This window comes from Pocillopora damicornis, chromosome 4 (genome assembly GCF_964200805.1).
Source record: "Pocillopora damicornis chromosome 4, jaPocDami1.2, whole genome shotgun sequence".
NCBI classification, from domain to species: Eukaryota; Metazoa; Cnidaria; class Anthozoa; order Scleractinia; family Pocilloporidae; genus Pocillopora; species Pocillopora damicornis.
This window is the reverse complement of record NC_142673.1, coordinates 21,189,002-21,207,978: the sequence shown is the minus strand read 5'-3', so window position 1 is coordinate 21,207,978 and position 18,977 is coordinate 21,189,002. Positions and strand designations below refer to the sequence as shown.

The following is an 18,977-nucleotide window of genomic DNA, read 5'->3' as shown; positions in this document are numbered from 1 at the left end:
GTAAGAGGTGGTGACATACTGTTTTGACATACTGTTCTCGGAGCAAATTCAACTCAGCGTAAACGGCAACGAAACTGACAGAGATCGAATACTAACCTCAAACACTTTTTCAACACTATTTTGCCATTGCCTGACAAAGTAAATTGGTTTTCACTCACTTCTGAGGTTTAACGTTTGCAGATGCAATATCCCTGTGATCGTGATGGGTGAGACAGGTTGTGGTAAGACCCGCCTCATTCGATACATGTGCGGCCTACAAGCAGGGCCCGAAGGACCTAGAAACATGCTTCTCGTTAAGGTAAATTTGATTTCGAATATTTATCTCTAACAGCAGCGTCTTAGCACCACATTTTGGTGATGATAATGGTCGGTAAGATGTTGTTGATTATGATGGTGGCTACTGTGTGATGATTGTTGGTGGAAGTTATTGTTGGTGATAACGCTAGTGGGTGCTCCTCTTCTGAATATTGAATCAATGATGATGCGAATGCTGTTGAGGTAATGATTACGTGATTTTGGTGACGAGTTCATCTCGATGGTCTCGCTGGTGGTGGTTGCGGTGGTGAGCCTAGCCGTAGCGATGGAAATTGGGATGGTTTTAATGGTGCTATTGTGTGTGGTTGTGGTACAGATGGTGGTTGTAGTGAGGATGATGGTGATACTGCTAGTGGTAGTGGTAGCGGCAAAATAGGGATAGTGGGGGTATTGTTGAAGAGTTCAAGGGTGGTGCTGTTCCTGAAGGTGTTTTGAAAAGTTAGTGATAGTTTTGTTGATGCTCCTGCTGCGTATGGTTGTGGTAGTGACTTTGATCGTGGCAGTAGAGCTGCTTGTGGTGGGAAATGATAGCGCTGCTCCCTTTGGTGATATGGAATCTCTCCCAGAAAATAAGTACAACGTTACACCTTCTTAACAGCCACGTCAGTTTCAAGACGTCATATACAATCCTTTCTGTTACGAATGAATGACACACATGGCTATTATACTTTCGTCGTACATCATTTTATTTTCAAGGTTCATGGTGGTACAACATACGAAGATATCAAGCTGAAAGTTCACCAAGCAGAAGAAATGGCCCGCGCAAATCAAGACAAGAATATTGACACGGTTTTGTTCTTTGACGAAGCCAACACCACTGAGGCACTGACCATGATTAAGGAAGTTATGGTGGACCGAAGAATCAATGGTCGACCCATTGGACAAGGGATGGAAAGGCTGCAGTTTATTGCTGCCTGTAATCCTTACAGAAGGTAAAACGTTTGTCATCCGTTTCAAGCTTAAAGTATCGTACACATGAATGGTAAGAGCAAAGTGATGTTTCTTTATGTATCTCTAGGCACACAGATGACATGATCCACAAGCTAGAGTCAGCTGGTCTTGGATATCATGTGAAAGTAGATGAGTCAGAAGATCGCCTGGGTAGGGGACGTTATAGCGTTGAATTTCTTTAGAATTTTGTCCCTGCTTCGAGGAATTTTGTTTTGAAATTGATTTTGAGAAAAGACAAGCGTTAATGGATCTTTTAATCACAGGTGGTGCCTTACTCAGAATTGTTCGTGAAGTTTCGATGTTGAATGTTTCTTAAACGGGGAGGAACTTTCCTACCAGGCAATGGTCACATCTACAGTCCCCTGTTTGCTGACTCCCGGCAATTGCGACAGGCTCTGATCATCTAAGTTGGGTAACACCCTTAACGAAAAAATAGTCGCGATCAAGAACAAGGAAAATGTGTCCCACATACAAATGCTGTAGCGTGTGGTAAATTAAACTGTCGCTTGGAAATTAATTTTTAGTAATAATTGCTCTCTACAGGTCATATCCCCTTACGTCATCTCGTCTACCGAGTACACGCCCTCCCAGGGAGCATGCGCCCGTTGATATGGGATTTTGGTCAGCTGAAACCAGATGTAGAGAGACTGTATACTAACCAAATTGTCAGTCGTTACGTAAGTGTATTCTAATGGTCCTTCTGAACCCAAAAGATGGTCTTTCAAAACAACTAATTATCAGTTTTCTATCGAGGAAGTGAATCTAGAAATGCATGACATGTTTAAGAAGGCTGAGTGAACGTTTTCCAATAAACTTCTGAATCATGGTTCGAGGCTGGAGTACAGTGAGTATGGCATTTAGTTACTTATATCCTACTAATTTTATGAATAAATCCTTAAAGAAACGAGACTTAAGTCTACCAAACTAGGGTATTTTGTATTTTTCCGCTTCCTGGAAAACCATAAGAGAAGATAGCAAACGTCAGTTTCCTTCCCCTAGAGTATCTTTCATGCAATTTGATTTCACTTTTCTGTGTTTCGGTTGTTTTTATAACAGATTCTTCACGAAGGAAAACTTTTAGGAGACTCTTCGACAGTAGAAGCAGTCGCTGAGGTTCTGGCAGCCTCGCAAAAATACATGAGGGATCAATCGGTGCGTGAAAATTTTTAAAACACTTTTTTTGTGCATTAGATGCGTTGGTGTTAAAAATTGCTTTTTTTTTAAAATTAAGGATGAGTGCAGTTTTGTTAGTCTTCGTGATGTGGAGAGAGCCATGCAAGTGATGGCCTGGTTTTATAAGCACGTGGATACACTCGGTAGACTTATGAGAAAGGTGACCGCTGAGCAACGAAGGAAGGAAGGTTTAGACGTCAATGAAGACGAGGAAGAGGACGAAGTGGTAATAAAGCCATTTGAAATTTTATGCTCCAATAAATACAGTTTTATTGAAAATAGGATTTGTGTAATAAACAATCCTACAGAATGTCAGAATGAGCTATTTTCCGAGTTCTAGAAATCATCTCAAACCAATGGAAAATATTTCTTGAAAGTCAGTTTGTGTGCAGGAAAATTGAACTAAGAAGGATGGTAAACTCTGAAAACGTTCCTCGTTTGGGCACTTCGGCCGCGAGAATTCTGTTTAAAAGTATCATGATATTGTGTATTCCGCAGGATTCAATTACTCCTCTTACCCGTGCCCTGGTACTCGCCATTGGTGTCTGTTATCATGCTAAGCTTGAGGAGCGGCGTGAAGAATATCGCATTGTCGTGGCACGCAGCTTTAAGGCGCCATGTTTGCTTCCAGGTGGTCACAAGCAGATACACTATGAGATTTCCAGGTATGAGAAAAGTCTACTGTAACGTGGTCTACTTGAAGCGAAATAACCAATGACCCAGCCTTTTGGACCTTTTACGTGCGCAAATAGAAAGACATTTATTGCAGGTCAATTGATAGTTCGAAACAGTATATTTTATTTAACAAAGAAGGTTTTGGTTCATATTTATGTGGTGTTAACGGAAGTTTGATCAACAGGAAAAGGGTTATGGAGTTCGGATTTTTACTCACACGTTTGCTAGATGTTAACCAGATGTAAGCTAGCCATTTATCGCATGTGTCCCATTTTCGTCTGTGATAGTTGTCAAAAAGCTGTGCTAAACGAGTTGGAACTGGGCCCCAACATCGCTCGTAACACAGCCTTGAGCGAAAATGTGTTTATGATGGTGGTGTGCATTGAGCTCAGGATCCCACTATTTGTGGTTGGAAAACCAGGCAGCTCAAAGTCTTTGGCCAAGACGGTTGTTGCAGATAACATGCAAGGCGATGCTGCAAGATCGCTACTATTCAAGACCTTCAAGCAGGTTATATGGCCATTTCAGATAGACTGTAATGTCAACTTCTTCTTTCCCAAAGTGAAGAGCAATTAGGATCGATGTAATGGGAATTTGAAGGAGATATGTTGATCTCGCGGTAGTTAATGTTCTTGTTACATTCAAGTTCGAGTTTTGGCTGGGTTACTATTTTAACTTGCTCAAGACACGTTACTGTAAAAGCTTCTTTCTTCGCCAAAAAGTACGAATGGTGACCAGCATACTTTCAGGGAAACTCGCTGAATTGTTTAGGGTCATTGGTCAACCATTTGCTATTTAGTCACCATCGGTCTTACACGCTTCGCGTGGTCCTCAGTACTTCTGCTCTACGTTATAGAATTGGGGGTATACAGTGAAGAGGATGTTAATTTCAGAGTCACACCAAGCACCTTTAACCCCCCTTCCTTCCCGAAAAGTGTTGTATGCCAAACATGCTTATGTTTACCTCAAGGTTTTAAAAGACAGTAGAATGATTTATTTCCTGGTAGGTTCACATGGCATCATATCAGTGCAGTCCTCTTTCAACCCCTGAAGGTATCGTGGCGACTTTCAAGCAGTGTAGCAAGTTACAGGAGGGGAAAAATCCAGACAAGTTTGTGTCAGTTGTAGTCCTTGATGAGGTTGGTCTGGCAGAAGACTCTCCTCTCATGCCTCTTAAAACTTTACATCCATTGCTCGAGGATGGTGTAACAACTGCTGATGACGTCATCGAGACTGACGAGAAACCGCAGCGCGTTGCTTTCATTGGAATCTCAAATTGGGCCCTGGATCCCGCCAAAATGAACCGTGGAATCATGCTATCGCGTGGGGTTCCAAGCGAGGGAGAACTTATAGACAGTGCTATGTAAGTGAATTGAATGGTATCCTTCCGCTCTGACGCTCATAATGACCAATGCGCGAATGTTATTGGGGCCGCACATTTAGTATCGTTGGATCTTGTGAAAACCATCATAACTATGGTAAAAAACTTTAGAATAAAATTGATCAAATGGCTTTTGATCTCTGTTAAAAATGGTAGCCTTTAGAAATAAAATTATAGTCCCGCCACCCAATATCATGTGGTGATGTCTCCGTTTTCTCGAAAATCGATATTAGCTTATAAATTACAGCATGAGATACATGGGCGAATTGCCAAACTATTGAAGAAAGTTTCCCCGACTGTTTTCAGAAGTTACTTCGCTATGTTTTCAGTCGGTCCTGCGTCGTTCTGAGTCAGGTTTGGAAACGGACATTCCTTATCTTCCTTTACAAATTTGAGTATTGTTTTCTAGGGGAATTTGCTCCACGGATGAAGTGGTAAAGGCTCTTATTCTACCTCTCATATCTCCACTGGCCGCTGGATATGCACAACTTTACAAGGAACAGAAACACTTTGCAACGTTAAAAGAATGTGGCAAAGAGGAATATTTTGGTCTCCGTGACTTTTACAGGTTTGATATCTTAGAGGGTTTTTTTGAAATCGATTCCTTTACTCGCTTCTTTAATGATGAATATACTTGGAAATTATGTGCTCGAAGTGATTTACGTCTTTTGTCTCTTTACGCAAGCCTCATTAAGATGGTGTACGCAATCGCTGCAAAATCTCAACAGATACCTCGCTGGCATGAACTAGAACATGCTATCAAGAGGAACTTTGGTGGCCTAATTGAAGGAGACCCTGTAGAGATTTTCAAACGATACTATACCGAGAAAGAAGTAAGTTGACGCATAGAGATAGTGTCGAACTTGTTTGTACATTGCGTTCATTGTACTTCATTGCGATATAGCTAATCATAAAGTACTGCAAAATGGTACATTAAATCTTAAACATACAACGAAACTTTGATCTATGGTATCAATAGAGGATAATTCACATCTAATTTATCGTTTTTTTATGTTAACCGGGTTGATCCATGTATATTTGGCTCGGACATTTAGTTAACACTGGATTTAATTACTTACTTAACCTGACGTTTTCCTCGCCAATGAAGGATGAATACGAAGCCGAAACCCCTTCGACAATAAGATTGATCGAGGCAAGTCTTGGAAGGGAAGATGTTGCAGATAGAGCCAATTTCAGGTACGCACAGTTCATCCCAACCCTTCTTTTTTTATTCCTTCGTTTGTTGGTTCGTTGAGTCGTATATAAGTAGCTGACCTAAAATAGTGACGAGATAACTTTTTATGTTGACTAAATGTCTTGCAGTGAAAACCGTTACCTTCTGATTCTGACTGAAAACTACGCCGCCCTACCCATCATGCAGCATTATCTTTTGAGAACAGCGGAGGATGCAGTTGTCATCTTTGGGAGTAGTTTTCCAAATGACCAGGAATACACTCAGGTAAAAAGCAAAGGAGGGAAGACTCTCTTTATATCTTACTAGAGTGGTTATACTCCTTTCAACTTCAGAACCAACACATTGCTGTTAACAAAGTATTATTAATTACAGTTTGGTTCAGGTGACATTTCACCAGAATACTTTCTTGTCTTCGAGTTGCCACGACAGTGTACTCAGGACTTACTATCAAATGTTTCAAGAGATTAAGGGAAATATATACGATGATGGCATGAAAACGTTAACTTTTGGATATAGGAAAAATTACAGGTGAATGTAGATTGTTTAACTGTACAACTTATGTCAATAACTTGATAAACAGATTTGTCGCAACATCAATCGCATCAAGGTTTGTATGGAGACAGGAAGAACAGTGATCTTGTTGAACCTTGAAAGTCTCTACGAGAGTCTGTACGACGCCCTAAATCAGGTATGAGATGATCTTTTACACTATGCTGAAGAGTATTGCAGCTATTATTGTATATGTTAGGTCGTGTTTTCAATGGTATTGTACATGTGCTGAAGTGGAAAAGGCTTGAAAATATTAAGTCATATCTCGGTATGCTGTATTTCCAGTATTATGTGTACTTTGGAGGACAGAAGTATGTGGATCTTGGGCTTGGTACTCACCGCGTCAAATGTCGTGTTGATGATGGCTTCAAGTAATAATTTTGGCTGATTACACACAATCAACGTCATGATTAGTTGATACATCATGTTTGAATAGTCCTATTTATGTGTATAGTAACACTCGTGTCTCTCCCACACTCTAAATCATTGACAAGACCCCTCCCTATTCAATGTTGCCCGAATGTAGCTGAAGGTTCACGGAATCACGCTTCAACCCTGTTTTGGGAAGAAGGGGGCGAATAGGTTAACTTAACAAGAGGAAACGAGATAACATTAAAGTAATGGGGGGTTAACTAAGGCAACGTGCCAACAATTTTGTTGCTGATTGTAGATAATCTCGATTATAATTTTACTCCCTTTTGTTATTGTGGTGCAGCTACCAGCGCCATTTCGTTATTAGTTATAACCGTGGGTCGAGAAGATGATTTATTTCATTCACACTGTAATTATGAAGTTTATAAGTCGTACTTCTGTTTTGTTACAAAAGTTTCCTTGAACTTTCTTATCTATTGACTCTGCGCGGCCGGACAGAAAGCATAATAAATGTAGATGTGCTCTTTACGTTTTAGTCTCCTTCGTAGCCGTTGCCTGGATTGCTGTTTAAAGACAATCTATAGCCTTTTTTGTTATCATCGTCATTTTCGTTCCTTCGTGTTCCTTAACAAACGCAGTAACAGTGAGCCATAGAGCCTCAACCTAATGTTTTCATAACGTTGAATTTGACGTCACTTTCCCTCACTTAGATTAATCGTGATTGCTGAAAAGGACGTGGTGTACAACAACTTTCCCATTCCGTTGATCAACCGTCTGGAAAAACACTTCCTTGTGACCTTAACAAGTTTGACTCCTGACCAGAAGGACTTGGTACAGAAAATGCAGACCTGGGCCGGTGAATTTGCTGAGGTTTCGGGTGAAGGCAGACGTGGCAGGTGATGTTACAAATAGAGAGTTTAGAAGCTTTTGTTATGAGGACATTTAATGTTATTGAATTTTGCAGTGTTCGGAATACTGTGCGATTTTGAGTGTGCTTTGTGCTCATGATTAAAAAAAAACTGTTGCCTTTTTCTCAATGCTGAATTTCGCTTAAGAGGCGCAATTTAAAATACAAATAAGGTAAAGCACGAGGAAAGACTATTCATAATATTAACATTATATAGATTGTGGGCTATTTTATTTCATATTTTTAATTTGATGTTCTATAACAGGGACTTCTCAATCGGAGACGCTTTTGTTGGATTTCACGAGGATACAATTCCCTCCATTGTCATGCGAGTCTGTAATGAAATTGAAAGAGAAGACCACTCATCTCCAAGTGATGACTCTGAGGATACATGGGAAATGAAAGTAAGCTTCACGGAAATGTCATTCTAAGATACATACATCTTGATGGCTTTTGTGTATTCTAATAAATGGGAAATTTTGCGAGTTGCGTGAATTTTTACTCCGTTAGGAACACTTCGCCAGTACAGCGGGCAAATTATGCCCGAGTATGTTTAGCAATCGGTTTGAGGATTAATGATTTGACCATTATGTATATTTGCTTATATTTTTCCTGTCGAATTATTTAATGCGTATTGCATTACGGATTTGAGATTCCTGTCAATCACTTCGAAATGAGTGCGAAAGGTGGGAGGCACTCATACTTCAGATACTTTGCCTTGCAACATGAATTGCGCTTTTGATGACGAAGGTTGTATTGTAAAGTATGATTTTACTCTCACTAGACTAGCAAAGTAACGTTGCAGGTGTTTTTTCCTCCCTCTTACTAGGTACTTCGAAGATCTCAGACTATGCTTTTGGAAATGGCTACACCAGATGCTATAGCTCGCCTTCCTCACACTGCTTTGGAAAGACGAGCCCCTCGTATCTGGAAAGCCTACTTTAAAGAACAACAGCACTCAAGTTTGGCGAAGTTCATGTCGCATGTGCTCAATTTGAAGGATAGTCGTTTAGATGGAAAGCGTCAGGAGGGGTTCTTGATTCAAGTTAGTGATGGGGATACAATGTCCTTAGTTGATCGTCTATTATATAGTTTGCTTCTCTCTCTTAGGTGAGAGAGGAATTAAAATCACATAAGTAGCAATATTTACAAGTCCTAACAGTGTAGTATCGATACCAACATGTTTTAAAGTAGTTAAATAAAACTGAAGACCTCTATCTGGTACAAAGTCCCACAAGGGGTTGGAGCACACCCATATGTAATCTTCCATCTTAAAAAAATGTTTCCTTGAACCAGGTTTAACCGTACGAAAATTAGTAACAGACAACTGGAGAACTAAATTTACATAGAGCTGGCTTAATCACGACCTTGTATTTTGAATGTGCGAAATTTGAAGTTGAAAGAGGTAAGTTTAAAAATCCCCAATTTAAACCGAGTATCAGCGTTGTTGGGAATGGGGTATGGCTGTCCGAACTATGTTTTAACTTAGCAAGAGGAGGTTGAAAATATGAGCGAAGAAAATGTTCGTGGTGCTGAACCTCGACATGCATTCGTCTCATGCGGTTGGTGATATTACCAACTGACATGAATTGGGAAAATAAAAAAGTCAGGGATGGCTTTTGCAAGACCAAGAATATCCATACTTGTTTTATGTTTGTTCGATTTTTGTGATTAAATGGGATGGTTTTCATCTTTGTTGTAGATTACTACTCATTCACGTCTGCTCTCTAAGAATGATCTGGGAGACATATGCAATCAAACTGGCTTTAAACCGTCGACTGTGGATTCCATGACACTTCAACAGTTTCAAACGGAACAACAGTTTAGGGCTTCAGTCAGGTGAGAGCTTGATGCAAATTAGCGCGCAGAGCATTGTAACTACATTGTTTGTGCAACAAAACTCCATTATTTGTTAGAAACGAGCCAATAAGAAGGCAAAAACCATGAAATCAGGTGAGGTGAATTTCTTTTTCAGTTAATTACAAGGAATAATTGTTTCTTCTCCACTGAAACGAGCCGTCACCTTTTCCTCGCAGAACCTTTTTTGAACACCTTGGTGGAAAATGTCCTGGTATTCTTCTGGTTCAGTGTGATTCAGGAGATGAAAACTTCAACCTGATTGCGGGTGCAAGACACATTCTGCTGGAAGAACGAACAAACGCGTCTGAAATGCTCAACTTGCCTTCGTTGGAAGCTGTCCACATTGTGCTGATCACACAGCTGCCAAGAATTGCTGGTGGATGTCGTAACTTTGTCGGTTTCCAGGGTGGAAAATGGATGTCCACTCACATTGATGAACTTCGTCCACCTGGTAGACACACTCCTTCCATCGAGCAACTCATCGATCATCCCATCAGTGAGCTTTTTAATGGAGATCGCAGTGAGAAAGATGACGCCATGCCAGCGGTGATGGTGGCGGTAAAGCTCCTTCGTAATTGTGTACAGGCGGCTGCTTGTAGGGTTGATAGCGAAACGGAATCAGATGAACGGTCAACTCATAGGATTGAGCTGCTTTTGGATTTACTTCCTGATGACTATCAAACTCAGGATGGTTAGTGAATAGAAACAATAAACAATATGACATAATAGAATTTTAGAAAAGTTCACAAGTCTTTTATTGTAAGGAATATAACCTTTTTGAAACATGCAATTTTAGCCTTCAGAGTTTTAAATTCGCCTTTTCTTCTTATTTGGAGGACGAATGCAAAATCCTCAAATTTCATTTGAATATTGCAATCATCCAGTTATACCATTGGTGTTATCCTCAAAAGATCTCCAGAAATTTGCGACAAGGCATCGATTAAGGCACTCCTTTTCCTGTAGTTGAAAAGATTTGCTATTTTCTACAATAAAAGTTACTGAGAAGTGGAGACCTCTACGGATTGGCGAACAGCAGAGTTGTTGTGGCAGTTTAAGAATGATGCGCTACCTTTTTTCAGAGGTCTTCGTGATAAAGAAGCTACGAAAGACAATCCATTTATACGGCATCCCAATGTTGTGACCATCTTCGTCTCTGGTGTCGTCAGGGAAGCTGCGAGAATGACAAGGGTGGATTTATTGGGTTATTCATCGCTTAGAGCTTGGCCCCTTTTAAATAAACGAAGCTTCAAATTTGTTTGTTCAGCTATTGAACCGATTCAATTTTGGGTGCAATAGTTGAAGGAACGTAACATTTTTTAAACTGAGTTCAAAAAGCCAGATCTAATTCAGCAATTGGTAGAATTTAACTCCTCAATTTCGTTATTTTATTAATTTGCTTAATCCTCACTCCCATCTCTTTTAAGATAAAGAGTCGTTTGCAAGCGTGGCGGTACAAAGAACATACCACCTCTTAAAGGAAAGGGAGCAAACAGCGGCAAATCCACAACGATGGTTCCAATCAGAAGCTCTGTCGGGAACAGGGGTGCAAGAGTGGGGCACCTTTAGAAAGGCTCTTCTGCAGCAAGTTTTCTCGGTTGTAGTTCCTATTTTGACTGAAATCATTGCATTGGCAGACAGAGACTGCAATTTAGACTTGTTGAAGAATGACAACCCGTGGGTTTCGAGACTGTGGCTAAAGATCTTGGCCGACCGTAGCATCTCAGAGCTAAGCTACAGTGACATGATATCACCCGCTACTAATTCTGTTCGAGAACGTGTCCAAGTTATTGGTTCTGGGGCCGGTCGTCATCCTTTTTCTTGTCGATTTCCATTTTCGTTTATTATCAAGCAATGCGTGGAAAAATTGTTAAAAGACGCATCGAGCGTCGAAGGTACATGAACCACTTTTGGCATTTTTGTGCCTATTTTTTTCAGTGTTGTCTTTCTGTTTTATATAACAAGTGATTCACACAAAGCAATCACCCTAACTAAGATTTAGTGTATGATCACCAAGATATGAGTAAATCAAAACAGACGACCTAAATTTTCTATTGTTTACGAAAACAGGAAACGTGGTTAAAAATCCAGATGCGAACAGAAAAGAAATCACTAAAAGTAAATTGTCAATCGATATAATCTGGTGCTCATGAGACGCCAATTAGGTAAATTGAAGGACTCGATTTAGTTCTGTGTAGCAACAGTTGTCTCATGTATGTTTTGTTTCCTCGGTTGCAGCTCATTCTAGCGCCACTTTGTTAGACTCTCTTCGTGAATTGATCGGTAACTCGCCGTTGGGACCCCCACTCGCTGAATTGCGCTGTCTGTACTCTGCGGAACTGCAGTATCTGATGGATTTTGTTCACATGGTTTACAAGCCTTCCAGTGATATGGAACACGAGGTTTTATTTTTACCTGTGTTTTCACTGTAATATCAGATTTCTTTAGAGAATAGTTATATTTTCTTTCGTAGTGCTTGCTTCGGCTCTTCACCCAAAGCGCATCCTTTCCCGTGAGAAATCGTTTTAATCATTACTTTATAAATGTAAGCTATCAAAAACGATGTGTATATATGGAATGTGTTACTATACAAGATTGGAATTGACCTTTTGATGGGAAAGTCAAAGAAAAATATTGAGGTTTTAAGTTGTGAGACGATGCTCTCTTTGGCCCAATTACATTTAAGTTTAACTTTTTTCCTTCTATTCTTTCAGCTTGTTTACGAAGCGATTCTTTCATCAGCGAGAGAAATTGTTACCTTGGAAGATGAGGATGGTAACGAGTCGATTGATATAGCACTCGTTCATGTTGCACACAGTAGAGTTCAACACCGTTTGAGGTGTTTTGATACACTTGTTAAAGCGAATCCAGATCTGGTTCCAAGACTACGGGGAAGTCTTCAAGGAAAAGAGCCAGAAGTGGTGAGTTTAAATGCATTATTGTGGCCGTTTTTTATACGGTAGGTTTAGCGTCATCCTTATTTTAATGAGCTCCTAATTCACTTTAGTGATTATTAACATCATTTCTACCACATTGGGCAAACCTTTTCGCAGGGGAAGCATACGCTGATAAATGTATGTCCTTAGAGCAGGCCAGGTTATTTTATAATATGAAATGACCTGGCTTTGTCTTGTTTCATAACTGAAAATGATCACTTGTTTGTAATGGCGAGGCAGTCACGAGCGCTAAATGATGCCCCCTTCTTTCAGGTAGAACGTTTGGTATTGTTTAACTATTGTGTGATGTGATCTTTTCTGTACCTTTTTGAATTTTTAAAATTTGTCACAGCTTTTGGATGTCTCAGCATTGAACATTTGTCTCGAGGCACTGGAGCCTTCACAAGAGATGTTGCTTTCTCCGGAGACACTACGAACATGGTGTGACAGAGTTTTGTCTATAAGGCCAGCGGTGGAAGACATGATAAGGAAAGAGAGGTTTAGAACTGTCACGGAGAAATGTTCAATATATGGAGAGAAATCAACAGTAATGCTTGTTCGCTGCAGGTAAAAAAACACCAAATTCTCCCTTTTTGAGGTTGGTTTTGATTGTGACAGAAGCAGAACCGAGGTTGCGGATGTAAATGGCACGAATTGATTCTAAATATAATCCCTTTTATTCCCAAGAGTGATTAACGTATAACTTCTCCCCATAATATTTACACTTAATCCAGCAAACAGGTAATGGGAATACTAAACCTATCAGGCAGAAGTTGTTATTGTTATCTAACACCAAATTCTCTAAATTAAATACAAGGTAATGTGTAACCTGGAGAGGGGAGAGTTAACAATCAGATCTTGGACATTAAAGGGTTAAGGATGACGCGGGAAAGCGAATTTTGCAAGCCTTTGGCTTCAGTGACTTATCGAATTCGATGGGGAAGGTATTTGTGCTTCGCATAAAAAATTTCTTAAATTATATCAACGCAAAACGTTTGAAGTACCGGGTTTTTGGGGGTTGTTTTGAGGACCCATAGAGTGTATTATGAAGTGCATATATATAAAAAAGTGCTGCTAATTATAAAGTTATCTCCTTCTTGTGTGGATCAGATCCATGTGGCAGCGAACAGTAGCTGTTCGACTCTTTGTGGAGCACGTGATTTTGTTCGCCGAGAAAGATAAAGATGTCAATTCCGAGAACGTCATCAGGTTATGGAAGGTAGGTTAGAGAAGGAAGCGCAAAACAGAAATATTCAACTAGAATTGAAACTCTATAATAACAAACTGCTCTCTTCCGAAGGTTTTGGGAGATAAAACTGACTTTTCATCGTTGAGATCGCTGCAGGCCATTGAAAAATTCTTGATTAACTACAGTAAAGACATCAAGCAGAGGTAAACCAGCAAGTTGTGCACAATTTAGTTGTTACTTTTTTACATTATGGGGCCTCAGTCTCCGCAAGTTTCGGAGACTACAAATCCTACCACCCTGCACCACACCAGGGCTTGCTTCGTTGCTGGTTCTTGTCTTTACCTTCCGGGATTTTTTTTATTTGGATCCTCGATTTTTTTCCCAACACAAAAACCAAAACTCCAAAAGCCGAATCGTCTTGAAGTCCATAGACGAAGAATTACATCGTAAAATTTCACAGAGTAATTAAGTTATTTTTGACTGATAGCAGGAAACCGTGGCCCATGGCCGTAGCTGGAGCGTTATCGAATCTGAGGTTAAAGAAATAACTCTTCTGCTACGCTGGTACTTATTTATGCTTTCTTTATGACCACAGGACCAATGAAGAGACCGCTTTTGAGTTACGTCGCCGATGTAATGCCTTTTTTATGGAGCTGGTGTCAATATTCTCCTTTGGTGACTCGGTGTCAAAGGACCTTGAAAAGGAAGCTATCACTCTACTTATGCGCTACGTTATCGGTCATCAGTCAACTCAGACCAAGGATTTCTCTACATTCCCTGATTATGCTATCGACCCCACCCCTGTTGTGCGTTCATTTCTTCTCCAGCAACTATTGTGCTCAAGGTAAAAGTATTGAGAAGCAGTCTCTTTCTCAATTACAGCACGCACACTTTCCTGTACCACTTAACATGTCTGATTTTCTTTTTTCTTATCTCTTATCACATTAAATTGTCCAATTAATGAGTGAGGGGTAAGTATATACTAAATTGTCTTTTGTTTTTATAAAAATAGTGTGAAGTTGACAAAGTTGGTGAAAGACCATTTGGAAGATTTCTTGCATGGGGCTCGGAACTTAAAACCAGAACCTTCGCACATGAAAGAAGTCTGCTTCTTATGCGTGCAGTGCATGGAGGTGTGTAAACTAAACTAAGACTGTACTGTGATGTGAGAGTAGTTTAACTGAAATTAAATTCCCTCTACATACCCGAGATTTTACTTATTTGTCTTTTATTATATGGAGTAAATTGTACCATCAAGTAATAGCTGTTCTGAAATCTAACTGCCTTTTCCTCAGGACATCCTTATCAGCCGTTATCAAGCCAAAGTGTCCAATTCGAAGATAACATTCCAGCTCAAACATGCTAAAAAGACTTGCGAGGAGTCGTTTACAGCTCTTAGGGCCAGTGACGAGGATTCTGCTGAAATGAGCGCTCTTTCTCTGGATGGGGTTGCCAAAGGACGTTACGTCTTATCATTGGTGGTAGAGTACCTTTACAAGTTGTTCATAGAGGGAGATAGCAGATACAAAGACCTTGACGCCAAGAGAGAAGTGATGTTATTATTAGAGTCTGCAAGGAAGCTTTGCATGGAAGTGTCGAGTTCCACACCGCAACAAGCGTCGAGTTCCACACCGCAGCTCTACCTACTTAAACAGCTTGTCAAGCGGTATGGCTTGGACTGTGTCCGAACTCTGGGTGAATATGAGGAATTGGTGTGGATTCTACCTCCAGAGGCCAGACAGCAGGTAGAGAATGAATGATTGATGAATGGATTTCGTTGAAATGTGTGAGAACTGAATAATAAAAGAAAAATATTATGCACATGACGTAAGCGTGAGACAGGAAAGGAATAATCTGGATGCTCGAAGGATTCAATTTTGGTGAGTTCTGACTTCGTAGTCAGGTGCTCTAATTACTGTGTATATGTTAACGAGCCAGGCCATCTACTACGTGAACTGAATTTCTCAGTACTCAATAGGAGCAAATATACCTAAACCTCTCGAATATCTCTCAAAGGACCACAAGTGTTTCCAGAGCGCAACGGTTAAGGACTGAAGGAGCGAAAAAGAGAAACAACTTTTGAAAGTCCAGACTCTTTCTTACTGCTCATAATGGAACACTTATCTTAAATGTTTGAAGGCAACAATCTCTTTACATTTTACTTATGGTAATACATGTTGTTTGCTATTGATCTTTGGTCTTCGATTTGCAGGAGGAGGATATAATCCAAGACAGGTTTATTGTTCATGGAGACCATTATCGTGTCGTCCGTGAGGGGCTGGCCAAAACTGTCATCAGTGGGAACATCCAAGACGTTGTCACTGCCATTACGGTTAGTGTTCATTGTGTATTCTTTTCTTATTGTACCGTTTATCTTCGTTATTAGGGAGTTTAAGAAACGACGATGGTGACGCCGTGGAAAACGTCGTTTAAAAAATGAACTTATATTTTACCTACGAAGCTCGCGATACTCCTAAGTTGTTTAGTTTGTTTCTTGGTGTCAGAACTATTTCGGAACTGAATATGGAACACACTGTCAAATTAGAAATAGGAATCTGAAAAATTAGCCGTCGACGTTCATGTTTTTCAGACAACACAAAATTTGGTCATTTCACGTTGTTGTTTTGCAGAGGACGCAAAGAAATTTAGACAGCTTTACTACACATGTGCACAGCTATTGTTCTGCTCACTAAACCTTTTGTTTAGTGACGTTCCCGTTGCTGTTGCCGTCGTGGTTTTCTTAAACTCCCTATTAATGAATAGGTAAAGGTAAATTGTGGATTATATCGCTCGTTAGCTATCGAGTTAAACATTCGAAGAAAAATTCTATGTCTACGCACGCCTACGTATTATTCTCTACGTATCAACTCCAGACATTCAGAAATGACACAAATATGTAAGAACTCGTCGGTACTCATTTTTGATAAATGTCACACGCGATAAAGGAATTTGATGACTTGCGGATTCATAATACAACTTCATGGTTATACACTATCAACTGAATTGTTTGCAATGCATTCTCAGCAGTTAACATTATTTTATTATAAGCTTTCTTTTTCGTTGGTCACTTTCAAAATCTGTTTACAACACCCGTCAGGTACGTTATTCGTTAGTGTTGCAGCCCCTCCAAAGAAATATGCTGAATCCACCCCTGAGTTATAATGACAGACTTAATCTTAAGATAATTTGGTTTTATCCACTGAGTTGCTTATTAACGAAAACTGGCCATTCGCCATTCGCCATTCGCTCTGCTTCTTTAGAAACTTACCCCCTTTCTTTCATAAAAAGTTTCCAAACAACTCACCATTAGAACTTTTAAATATTTTTTCGTAGGAAACAAGATTACAAGATGTCTCTAAAAATGTAATTCTCCTCTTGGTGATATACCGTGAAATAACGATGGCAAATATTTTTCTAGCTCAGACACAGAATTTATCTAAGGAGGTAAGGAAAAACAATATACCCTTTCTGGCCAAAGAAAATGTTAATTCTGTTCCGTATGCGTAGTCATCCTTCCTCCTCGCTAATTCGACACACTCTTGCCTACTGCTTTCAGAAAAGAATATAATTTTTTTTTGTCAGGTGAGAGTAAAACTTGATGATTTCGTAAGAGATGGAGGACACCTAAATGAAACGGTAAGACCAATTAAAAACATGCGCGCATGTTTACTGCAAAATCGATTGTCGTTGAGGTGACTCGAAAAGAGAGGAAAAATTAGCCCATTTTTTTAATTTCTAATTTTTGTGTTAAATGCAGTCGACTCATTTGAAACCAGAGGAATTGGTAATTGTATAGTAAACGTTACCGTTCTTTTCTTACTCACTCATTGTTAAGGCTGTTGAAAGGTACGTTTTCTGTTTGTAATAAGATATGTTTATCATTTAGGCCCGACTTTTTGCCAAGGAACTTCTTGAAAACAAACAGGGTGGAAATCTGAGGGAACTTGAAATCTACAATGAAAAAAGTCCGCAGGAGCACGCCTTGGCAGAAATTGTGATCCATACAGTTGTAGCTTTACATTGCGTTGGTGCAGCATCTTTGGCTCAGCCTCTGTATGCTCTCATGACTGCTCCATCGACCATGAAGGTATATATACACGGACATGTTATCCTAAGAAAAATAAAATGTTTTTAGCATAGGCCAAAATGATAACGATAGCAATCTTAGTTATATCGTTAAAATGATAAAAGATCATTTGCATGTCTTGTTACACAGTAGTTTACTGACAGAATATCTGATTTCTCCGTTGATTTCCTGGTACAGGATTCTTTTTTACCAACAATACCCGAGGATAACTATCTGGAGTGCATGAAGGCCATCGCTGAAACTATGAATGGCACTGGTTGGGTTGGAGAGTGGTACGGTGAGTGTCTTTTTTTATTTTTAGAAATGTTTACGTTTAAATTTAGCAGCGATCTCTGATAAGAATGTACAATTCTAGTGTTCCAACGAGAACTTTGAAATTACTTCTTACACCCTACTTTCTTTCTTTCAGAGTGTGGCAATTGTAGATTTGTGTATTTCATCGGGGAGGTAAGGATATATATACATATACATAAGTTAAAGAATTAAAGAAGACACATCGATTCTCTGTAACTCTGAGTTTCGCGCCTGAGCTCTCGTCAAACAGAAATTTATTCAATGAAGAACATACCTCCTTATATATAAATTAGATAAGTAGCTAATTAATTCACTAGTGTGATGATCTAATCTACGTGTGGAATAGAGATTCTATAGAACTATTGTTGGCGGCTTGTGAAATTTGCTACGTAAAACTTATTCTCGTGGCAGCATTTAGAAATGAGTTCTGTTCTTTTGTTTAATAAAGACAGCTTCTTAGCTCTAACTAAATAAAGTTTTTCTGTGAGGCACAAGTGGCACCGCTTGCTTTTGTAGCTGTAAGCAGGGGCGGTCGCTAAAATACTCCAGTTAATGATAAAATTGGTGTTGTTGTCTTTGTTGCGTGTGACGTTGTTTAAAAGTTCCTTCTGTTAGTCCAATGTAATTCTTTCTGGTTGTGTCACTTTCTGTTGTTACGTTGGCGTTGAAGACGACGCTTGAAGTGAGGCAGTTGTTTCTTAGAGGGCAGTCGTTTTTTTCCTGCAGTTACAGTTGTTTTCCGTGGAGGGTGTCTGGCTTGTCTCGAGGATTTTTCTGTTGCGTTTCTTAATTATGGTTTGTAGGTTGTCTGTGCAGCTTAAACTAACTTTTATGTTGTTTTTGTTGAAAATCTTGTTGTAGCGGTGATTTTTCGGAAAATTACTGACGACGTTCAGAAACTCTCTGCCGATGTTTGTTTGTACGTTAATGCTGTAGGGCGAATTAAACTAAATTATGTTTCTTTGTCTGTTCTTGCTGCTGTTCTGTACGGTGTGAGTTACAATTGAAAGTTTCTTGCGCTCAGTGTAATTTTTCGTCGTTTCCACTTTGTTTAAGTGCACTTTCGTAGTGTGGTTTGGCTTTGTTAAAGAGTTCT

General features: G+C 39.6%; 1 protein-coding gene across 2 annotated transcripts in view; it reads left to right on the top strand.

The window, feature by feature from the left end:
- Positions 1-18,977, top strand: part of LOC113671675 (E3 ubiquitin-protein ligase rnf213-alpha-like) — a 69,548-nt gene that overhangs the window by 39,525 nt on the left and 11,046 nt on the right. For both annotated transcript variants that reach the window (XM_089202479.1, XM_089202480.1), the window contains exons 35-69: positions 181-298; positions 1,012-1,247; positions 1,334-1,416; positions 1,810-1,943; positions 2,323-2,418; positions 2,498-2,665; positions 2,938-3,104; positions 3,402-3,624; positions 4,122-4,477; positions 4,905-5,063; positions 5,181-5,328; positions 5,604-5,692; positions 5,819-5,954; positions 6,271-6,378; positions 6,525-6,610; positions 7,322-7,507; positions 7,784-7,922; positions 8,348-8,563; positions 9,221-9,357; positions 9,555-10,069; positions 10,803-11,270; positions 11,614-11,777; positions 12,090-12,296; positions 12,664-12,878; positions 13,422-13,530; positions 13,612-13,703; positions 14,096-14,344; positions 14,513-14,633; positions 14,796-15,245; positions 15,713-15,832; positions 16,834-16,944; positions 17,083-17,136; positions 17,387-17,587; positions 17,765-17,864; positions 17,997-18,034. In XM_089202479.1, the coding sequence (XP_089058605.1) occupies positions 181-298; positions 1,012-1,247; positions 1,334-1,416; positions 1,810-1,943; positions 2,323-2,418; positions 2,498-2,665; positions 2,938-3,104; positions 3,402-3,624; positions 4,122-4,477; positions 4,905-5,063; positions 5,181-5,328; positions 5,604-5,692; positions 5,819-5,954; positions 6,271-6,378; positions 6,525-6,610; positions 7,322-7,507; positions 7,784-7,922; positions 8,348-8,563; positions 9,221-9,357; positions 9,555-10,069; positions 10,803-11,270; positions 11,614-11,777; positions 12,090-12,296; positions 12,664-12,878; positions 13,422-13,530; positions 13,612-13,703; positions 14,096-14,344; positions 14,513-14,633; positions 14,796-15,245; positions 15,713-15,832; positions 16,834-16,944; positions 17,083-17,136; positions 17,387-17,587; positions 17,765-17,864; positions 17,997-18,034 (6,199 nt within the window). The remainder of the gene's footprint in view (positions 1-180; positions 299-1,011; positions 1,248-1,333; positions 1,417-1,809; positions 1,944-2,322; positions 2,419-2,497; positions 2,666-2,937; positions 3,105-3,401; positions 3,625-4,121; positions 4,478-4,904; positions 5,064-5,180; positions 5,329-5,603; positions 5,693-5,818; positions 5,955-6,270; positions 6,379-6,524; positions 6,611-7,321; positions 7,508-7,783; positions 7,923-8,347; positions 8,564-9,220; positions 9,358-9,554; positions 10,070-10,802; positions 11,271-11,613; positions 11,778-12,089; positions 12,297-12,663; positions 12,879-13,421; positions 13,531-13,611; positions 13,704-14,095; positions 14,345-14,512; positions 14,634-14,795; positions 15,246-15,712; positions 15,833-16,833; positions 16,945-17,082; positions 17,137-17,386; positions 17,588-17,764; positions 17,865-17,996; positions 18,035-18,977) is intronic.